Here is a 9,774-nt window from a genome sequence, read left to right as displayed (position 1 = left end):
GTGTAAAATTAAAAAACAATGAGAAAAATAATACAAAGATTATTTCCCATTTCCTCTTTGATACTGAGGTATTCTCCATTCAAGCTCCAATGATCCATATGCTAATAGACAGAGTTGCCATCTTTCTTTGCATAATTCACTAACGATTCTAACAGTTCTACTGCTAAATCCTTTGCATTTTGAGCTATTACTTGTTACTCAGACTTAAATTCCCTCTTTTGCTCTATAAAATATCCCTTGGCACCGAATTTACCAAGACAAATTCTAAATTCTTGCGGGAAGATCCCACAAAAAGCCATCCTCTCCTGTGGAAGAAAGCACATTAACTGCCACGGGTGTGTGCAAAACATGTCATGTGATGTGAGACTGATAGCATCAACAGTGGATTTGGTTAGGCCGCAGTCATATTCCTATCTGGATTCTAAACTCAGTTGGCTCGGGTGAGTCCTCTCTTCTGGAGTGAAACTACGTTCCCAGAGACTGACTTCACTGTATCCAAACCTTCTGATTTAGTTTTAAGCTAACCCTTCTCTGGACTTCGCCCCTTTCTGGTCACCCATACACGATTTCTGAACTTAAACAGAAAAGGTGTGATAGTTCGATATGACCTGACCTTTGCCCTAGGTAGCTTTTCCATACATATAGGAATATATTCAGCCTTGTCAAATTGATTGGAATGTCCCAATTTGTTTTACAGTTTGTATACTCCACTCTGTGGCTGCTCTAACGCCTGATATGGTAACGACCAGATAGGTGTGAATCCCTTTATCCTGCAAGGGTGACAAAACTTTCTTATTTTTAAAGTGAGTTACATTATCCATTCTTATTCTCTCAGTTTTTAGGAAAAACATACTTATATGTTCCGCCATTTCAGCAGACACTGTGTTCCAGTTGCTCTGGTCAGAGGATAGACATGTTGATCGTGTGTGTTGTAAGTGCATTCGCAGTTTTGGTATGAGTATTTTATTGTTGAGGCAATATTTTCTCATTCGAACTAAGCCCACATGGCCTAAACTGCTGTGTAGTTCACGCACAACCTGAGGAGCTTCTTCAGGGGGTACGTGAATGCTTCTACCCTTTTTCCATATTCTAGGGAATATGGAAGTCAGGTGGTTAATTCTTCCCCGGCTTTAAGCAAGGTAAAACTTCTCTATTTCCCTGATAGTCTAATTTTATCTTATCTGTATGGCTACGGACATGATTCCACTCCAGGTACATGCCTGCCTTTAACTCTGTAATAAGACCCTCACTTGAAGGGCATGTGTAAGTGCTTCACCTTTCACATTGGTCAACTGCCTTTGTTCCCAGTTATTAAGCTCTTCTTTACCCGCTTTGTAACAATAATCAGTAACAATACGGATGTGTGTTATTTTACGTTGTTTAGCAAAAAGAAGTCCCTCAACAAATGGCCTTTGCCTCAGCAGTTTGTGCTGTACCTGGTATTGCACCCTTTTGCTTGCAAAGTACTTCACCTGAATTAGTTTTCATTATAAAGGCCCAAGTGGCTGCTTGGTCACCTTTTCGCAAACTCCCCTCTGTAAACAGTGTTACCTTTGGAGCAGCGGTTTTCTTTAAGGGTTTCAATGTTTCCCTGTGTGGCTTACTACCTGTGGTCCTAAACTCCACATCTGGATCTGACATCATCCTCTGCCATTTTCCATTCTTATTCTCTCAGTTTTTTGATATTGATATTTTTGTTCTGGTGTTAAGATAATTTTTTGAATCTCCCTCTTTTCTTAACAACTGGAGCTATGTCTATTTTAGATCTGACTTGGTTAAGAGGTGATTTGTTCTTTGGTGAGAGGAACACTATTCCCCTTGTGCTGGGTGGGGGTGGGGTGGATAGCCTGCTTACAGTCTCCAGATCTTCCTCTCTGTGCTGAGGCCATAAAAGTTTTAATGGGTCGCTCCGTGGTCTGCTCAGATTTTCTGACCCTGTCTCTGACCCTGTGTGCTGGGTTTTTCTGCAGCACCTCGGGAGCAGAGAAAGGGGGAGATTTTATTTTTCCAAAAGTGCAAGCTCCTTCATTGAGCAGAATAGTTTAGTTGATTTTGGTAAAGTATTTGAGCTTTAGCTTCGCAAAAAAAACTTCCTCATATTAGTTTTGAAGATATTGTTGGGGTTTGATATCTGCTGATAGTTCCCACTTAGGTTTTCTCTTCAAAGTACATGCAAAACAACCAGTATTTGTGGGTCATCTGATCACCACCTTTTCTTCTGACAGTTTAATAGTCCTTATCATATTATCACTCTGTGCTTTCATGCTAGGACCTATTCTCTTTGCCAGAGCTGCTGCTATTCCTCCTGCATGTTTTAGCTTCCTATTAGCAGGGTTCACTAACATGGTTTGTTGACTAGTTTAAGATTTTCAATAATTGACATTTATTATTTCCAACATTCCTTTCCCCTGAATATCATGTCTAACAATGTGTTTTCTTCTAGGATTAGTAGATACTCATAAATGACATTTTCTAGCTTTTATCCCTGTAGGGTGGAGGTAGGGTCTCAGACATTATACCACCTGCTTGTGGCTCTCTGTCCAAACGGTAGTCTGACAGGAAAGTATTTAGGTCGCGGTACGCCCGTGGGTCTGGGCTAAGCTGACCAGGGCGAGCAGAAGCTCCGGATGTTGCTTCTGTGTATCCCTCCCTGTGTGGTTGGCTCTGAGTCATTAAATTGCGTTCTAACCTCATCAGCCATTCTTTTTATTTTATTTTTTATTTTATTCAAGGGTTTTCGTTCACTCTTTTATACACATGCAAGTTTCTAGGCTTTTACTCACACCGGAGGATCAGTCCGACTATACCGTCACTTGGTTCTAGGTTCTCTTCTGGATTCAGCTAGTGCATGCGGACACCTCAGTTTAAGAGTGTTATGTATCGAGCTTCGAGCTGTTGCAACAGCATAGGTACCTTTAGATCTATGTTTATCTTTATTAAATCTCCCATTAACTCTTCCCCACGTTATGTTTTAACGCAAAAGTTCAAACCGCAGCTCTTTGACAAGTCCTACCTATAAGTTTCAAAGCAATTTGGACAGATACTGAGCAGTGCTCCTACGGCTGACTTCACTAGCCACCAAACCTGTGATTAAAGGGACCACAGGGGCTTCTCAATTTGGCTAGGGGAAGAAGAACCTACTTTAGCTTCTTTAACAGACAGCAATATCCGATATAATATAACCCTCAGTCCGGTGCAATAGTATCACTTAAATTACTACACTTTAAGTTAAAATATATATTCTAGGATTCGGGCAGGTATTTTAACAAGACTTTCAGCCTGTATTTCGCTGATTTGTACTCATCGACCTTTTTCACTAGGTCGTTTTGGTTCTTGTATTTTGACTCTGTAAAAGTATTACTTTTCACAGAGCCCCACGTTGGGCGCCATGTTTAGAGTTCTAGGTGAGGCCCCGATTAATTTATTCCGGTAAATTACTCTGACCTCACTAATTGACCCGACCGAAGTTACTGAGTCTATGTAAGTTTACTGCTTGGCTCAGATCCACCAAACGTCAGCAAGATCTCACCTCTATTAACTCCCCGAAGAACCAGGTTCAATTAACTGCTGTTTCTATTCAGACAACTCTTTTTAATCTGTTTAAGCGATCCCGAAGGATTTTGGTATCAGTAAATGGGGTGTGTTCCTACCTAAACATGTGTGTGGCAGGGTGCAGTCTTACCTTTGAAGCAGGAGAGCAGAGCACAGATGTTCCCTTTTATTGTCCCAATCCAAAAGGTGAGATCAGTTTATTTGAAGAAAAAATAATAGGTCCAAACCAGTACAGAGTCTTTACCTTTTAACACATTATAATCATACAAAACATATCAAAATGGGGGTTATATATTTTTCTTTTTCTAAAAGAAAGACAGAGCCTACCGGGAGAGAGTATACCAGGGGTTTCCCCCCCTCTCCCCGACAAAATCCAAAAAAGCCAGTCTTTTTATGCTCAAAAAACCGGATAGAAAACCCACAAACACCTCCTCTATACCCAACCAACACATTCTATTGGCTCTGGCATAAGACACACCTTCCCAAGTTTGTGTAAAACAAAACATGACTGGACATATTCTATGACTATGACATAACCACCTTTTTGAGGCCTCCATGTGTTTCTGCTTAAGTCTGGAGCCCCCCTCCCTGCTGTGAGAGGAGAGGAAAGAACCTGCCTACTCTCTTATCAGAGAGCAGGGCATAAATCATAGGCCTTGCACTCAACTTAACAAACCACTTTGTTTTGTTTATGCTGTAAATATAGAAAAACCTAAAATATGAAGCATTTTCATTGTGGGTTATACAAGAATATAATTGATTATAACTAACTTTCGTTTTAAGTATTTACTTCATACTATGAAGCTCTCAACAGCACGCAGTGCGTCATTTAGCCAGGGAGCAGGAGGGGACTGACGAGCCTGCCGAGATGTGAGAGGACAGAGAGAGTCCAGAGAGGATGAGAGAGTAGAGAGGAGAGTTTCTGCAGTAGAGTTTGGAGGCAGGAGTTGGAACGAGTCAGAGGAAGGGAGGGCTGAGAGCACCGATGAGGCAAAGGTAGAGGGGGAGAGGGAACGGAGGTTACGGCGGACAGGTGCAGGATGAGAAGAGATTAGTTTGTTATGTTTGGAAAGGGGTAGAGAGAATGAAATGAAGAAGTGATCGGATGTGTGGAGCGGGTTTACAGAGAGGTTAGAAGTAGTGCAGTTCCTTGAGGATATGAGATCAAGGACACTGCCAGCTTTATGAGTTGGTGGGGACGGAGACAGTGAGAAAGCAAAGGCGGTTAACAGAGATGTTAGTTCGTCTATCTTCCCCGTCTGGAGGTTGAAGTCTCCGAGAAGTACAGCGGGAGGGCCAGTTTCAGGGATGTGTGAGAGGAGATGATCTAATTCCTCCAAGAAGTCCCCCAAGGCGCCTGGTGGACGGTAGAGAACAACAATGGTTCATTGTATAGGATGGGTTACTGTGACGGCATGGAATTCAAAGGTGGAAGGAGTGAAGTTAGGTAGCTTGAAGAGGGAAAAGCTCCATTTGGGAGAGAGCAGGAGACCAGTGCCACCTCCTCTGCCAGTGGGTCTGGGTGTATGGGAGAAGGAATATGCTGTGGAGAGAGCTGCTGGGGTGGATGTGTTGAATGGAGTAATCCAGGTCTCAGTGAGAGCAAGGAAATCCAGAGACTGCAGGGAGGCGGAGCCAGAGATGAAGTCAGCCTTAGGAACAGCTGACTGGCAGTTCCACAGGCCGCCTGAAACTAGATGTTGGATCTCAGTGGAGCACGTGGGATAGACGAGAGCAGGCCGGTTATATCGATTAGGAGATACACGGGGCCAGTGATAATTGCGAGAAGACACATGAACAGGAATGGAGAAAATACACATGATTATAGCATGAGGGGCTAAAAAACTAAAGAAAATAAAACACCAGCGATACTTAGCTCAATCAAAGTAGGATTTGCCCCCTCTTTGCCACCCTCGTGACTCCAGCAGGACTCCTTTGTCTTTGACTCCAACAGTCTTCGTCTGACGCTGAAGCTGACGCTCCAGGAAAGTGTTACCTAAAATGCTTCATTACTTATCTCTGAAAGTAGATGCATAATCAAAGGTTTAAAGGTGTCTAAAGGTGCATTACATGCATTGCATACTGTTTAAACTGCTATTATTTGATATTTTGGGGGAAGTGCAACAAGCTGAACATATGAATGATAATAATGAGGGTGAATTTGAAAAGTAACACTAACATTGAATTAAAATAGGGTGTTTTGATGAAAGAAGGTGCAGTCAGCTGTCCCTGCATGTTTCTGTGTGATCAGCGCTCTGTGCTGCAGCGACTCGCTCCACTGAGCTCAGGACTGTTTGCTGATATCATGTTTTTTTTCTCCAAAGCCACTCAGGTCAGCCCTTCAGAACTGCAAGATGTGTTCCAGGAGACCTCCTCCAATATCTTCCAGATCAACGCCAATGGTAAAAAGACCACTTATTAATGTGTGTGTGTGTGTCATTGTGCTCCCATCCCAGCATAAATACTCTGAGACCTTTTGACCCGGAACATATTGGAGTTAGTCTTCGTCTCTTTAAATTCTAAGCACTCTTTAACAAGCCAATATTACACTAACTCCTGTGCAGTTTAACTCCTGTTGCAATTTGTTTTGACAAATTTGAACAGAGTAATCGTGCTATTGTGCAGACCACAAAGACCACCTCTTACACGTGGTACTGGACTGTCTCCAAGCCAACACTAGTGCGGTTCAATGGTAATGAGAAGATAAGCTAACCCAATTGGAGGAAGTAAACCAAAAGGCCACGTTCGGATCGCAACATGAAGTTTTCTTTGAAATAGTGAATTAATTACAATTTAAAAAGGTTTAAAAAGACTACTTAGTAATAATAGAATGGAGGTGGATTTAGTTTTTTGGTAGCCTTAAGAAGACATTCCAATTATTCTATAACCTGTATAACTTGTGTTTGTATTGCTCTTACAGTTGTCACACTGGAGAAGAATCTTCAATTACTGGGGACATCTAGAGATACAGAAGAGCTACGACTGAGTCTGTGAGTCTCACACACACACACACACACACACACACACACACACACACACACACACACACACACACACACACACACACACACACACACACACACACACACACACACACACACACACACACACACACACACACACACACACACACACACACACACACACACACACACACACACACAGTCGTATGTCTTGACAATTTAGACCACTACGCTTCAACATTTGAAATACAAATATTATGATATATTTATTTATACTGAACTATATTTTCATAGATACACATACACTCACCGGCCCCTTTATTAGGTACACCTTGCTAGTACCGGGTTGGACCCTCTTTTGCCTTCTGAACTGTCCTAATTGTTCGTGGCATAGGTGCTCGAAATATTCCTCCGAGATTTTGGTCCAAATTGGTGAATCTCTCGTTCCACCACATCCCAAAGGTGATCTATAGGATTTAGGTATGGTGATGGTTGAGGCCATTTGAGTACAGTGAACTCATCGTCATGTAGAAGAAACCAGTCGGAGATGATTTGAGCTTTGTGACACAGCGCTTTATCCGGCTGGAAGTCGCCATCGGAAGATGGGTCCACTGTGGTCATAAAGGGATGGACATGGTCAGCAACAACACTCAGGTAGGCTGTGGCATTTAAACCATGCTCAATTGGTACTAAGGGGCCCAAAGTATGCCAATAGAATATTCCCCTACACCATTAACCACCACCACCAGCCTGAACCGTTGATACAAGGGAGGATAGATCCATGCTCTCATGTTAATACACCAAATTCTGACCCTACTGTCCGAATGTCGCAGCAGAAAGCGAGACTCATTAGACCAGGCAACGTTTTTCCAATCAGCTATTGTCGAATTTTGGTGAGCCCGTGCAAATTGTAGCCTCAGTTTCCTGTTCTTATGCTGCTGTAGCCCATCTGCTTCAAGGTTCCACATGTTGTGTTCAGAGATGGTCTTCTGCATACCTCATTTTGGCCCAGAGAACTGCCGCTCAATGGATATTTTCCCTTTTTCTGAGCATTCTCTGCAAACCCTAAAGATGGTTGTACGTCACAGTAGATCAGCAGTTTCTGAAATACTCAGACCAGCCGTCTGGCACCAACAATCATGCTATGTTCAAAGTGACTTAAATCCCCTTTCTTCCTCGTTCTGATGCTCTGTTTGAACTTTACCAGGTCATCTTGACCATGTCTACATGCCTACATGCATTGAGTTGCTGCCATGTGATTGGCTGATAAGATAGTAGCGTTAATGAGCAGTTGAACAGGTGTACCTAATAAAGTGGCCAATGAGTGTAGTTCATACAAGATATTTATCACTACTAAAATGATAAATCATTTAAAAAGGAGTAACTACCAAACAGAAGTTGTTCAGAAACTATCTTCAATGGATTACAATTAATTTCTTATTAAATAATGCCACACGTTTAATGGTTTCGGGTCGTCAAATGTGATAAATTGCATCACATTTTTTACTTTGGATCAGTCATTTGAAGGACAATAGGGTGCAACGTGTACAATATCACCTAACAATATCAACAGAATCTGAAAGAGACTCAGTGCTGACCTTATCTCCAAGTATTCTGTTGCATGTATTATGATAGCGACTGAAATAAACATGCTAGCTGACTAACTCCAGCCCGTCCTGTATCACTGCTTTAACCTCCTGATGTGATTGAAGCGTCCAGTGTGTCCTCAGTCCAACATGAGAGAGCAAAAGCTGCTCGGAGGGTCTGTCAATACAGGGTCAGTGTTCTCTTTAATGGTTGGTGTATTGGTCTGAACAGCTGATCGAACAGAATTACTTTTGTTATTGCTTTGCCCTCCCTGCTGTCTGGAGACTGGTCAGCTGTGAGGGTAGGAGGTGATGACCGACCTTCCATCAGCAGCTGTGGCAACTCCAATTTGGCCAGCGCAGACCCCAGCTGTGGGGGTCTGCAGACCTGAGCGCACTGGTTGGGGGTCTCCAGGAGCTGCCCTGACTCTCCTGCTGGTTCATTGCAGTGGACAGCCTGTTGGCGGAGGTGGGGAGTAACTTGGTTCAAAATAATTTCCCAAATTGGGATCAACAAAGTATTTATCTATCTATCCACCTGGAGTAAATCCACAAGCTACCCTGCAGTCTACAAAGTCATTCAAACTAGATGCACCTTTACCAGCTTTGAGAACACTTTATAAAACATATCATATATCTTATTCTGAAATGGATCAATCTGCACAATGACTACTTTTACTTTTGGTACTTTAACTATATTTCAATCAGGAGAGACGTGATGTATGAAATACATGTTTATACCGGGACGCCTGATATGAGGAATAGTGATTGACGGATTACTACAAGTGAATGAAATGATGTTTGGCGATTAGGCCCCGGTTTGCAGGATGATCCTTCAGGAGGGGAAAACCGCTCCGATGAACCCCCAAAAGAAGTGAAGTATAAAGTACTGAGATGTGAAGCATTTCCTTCCTTACGGGCTGACTGCGGAGATCTGTGGATGGACGAGAGATTACCGCGGGAACATGATGAGAATGCCGGAATCACTGCCGGGCTTACGTGAACGCCAGCCATGGGTTAACGCCTGGCGTAGCGGGGTTAAACATGGCGCAGGCCCACTGGCCACAACCTGCACACGCAGGGTTAAACATGAGGCAGACCCGGAGGTCACAATCTGATGTGCAGGGTTAAACATGTACACTCTGACACGTATACGTGCTGACGTGCTATGAAACCACCACCAGTTATACAGGTAGGCATAATTACCGATGTCCGGGCGAATGTGGGATATGAAGGCGGAGGAGGACCACCGTCCGAGTTGCAGGGATGAGGGAGAAATGCCTTGATTGTCAGCACCTGTCTGAACAAAAGCCCTGATATGCTATTAAGACACCGCCACCAGTTATATGCATATTTACCATGGGTAAACTGAAGAGATCTTGGATTGGCAGCACGAGCCGATGTCCGGGCGAAGAGGGAGATGTAGACAATGTAATGTACGAGAGCTGTTAGCTTGAGTACAGTGATTTCCCTGAAAGAAACCCCCCGAAACCAGCGGATGGGGCAGCATCCGTGACTGTGTTGAAGCTTGAAACTGCGTACTGAGCATTGTAACGGGTAGTAGTTACCCGAACTGCATTAGTAATGCGTTGCGTTACTTCGTACGGCAAAGTGATACGTTACTGAAACTCCATACTGTAACACGTTACACCCAACGCTGCCTGGAACTCACC

At 43.2% G+C, this 9,774-nt stretch overlaps 1 protein-coding gene across 3 annotated transcripts in view; it reads left to right on the top strand.

The window, feature by feature from the left end:
• Positions 1 to 9,774, top strand: part of tsnare1 (T-SNARE Domain Containing 1) — a 341,252-nt gene that overhangs the window by 132,738 nt on the left and 198,740 nt on the right. For all 3 annotated transcript variants that reach the window (XR_011644584.1, XM_034101918.2, XM_071205781.1), the window contains exons 3-4: positions 5,877 to 5,954; positions 6,473 to 6,542. Coding sequence is in view for 2 of the 3 variants with exons in the window: in XM_034101918.2 (XP_033957809.1) it covers positions 5,877 to 5,954; positions 6,473 to 6,542 (148 nt within the window). In the remaining variant the exon portion in view is untranslated. The remainder of the gene's footprint in view (positions 1 to 5,876; positions 5,955 to 6,472; positions 6,543 to 9,774) is intronic.

This window comes from Pseudochaenichthys georgianus, chromosome 16 (genome assembly GCF_902827115.2).
Source record: "Pseudochaenichthys georgianus chromosome 16, fPseGeo1.2, whole genome shotgun sequence".
Taxonomy (NCBI): Eukaryota; Metazoa; Chordata; class Actinopteri; order Perciformes; family Channichthyidae; genus Pseudochaenichthys; species Pseudochaenichthys georgianus.
Note: the sequence above shows the minus strand (reverse complement) of the source record. Positions and strands in the feature narration are given on the sequence as shown.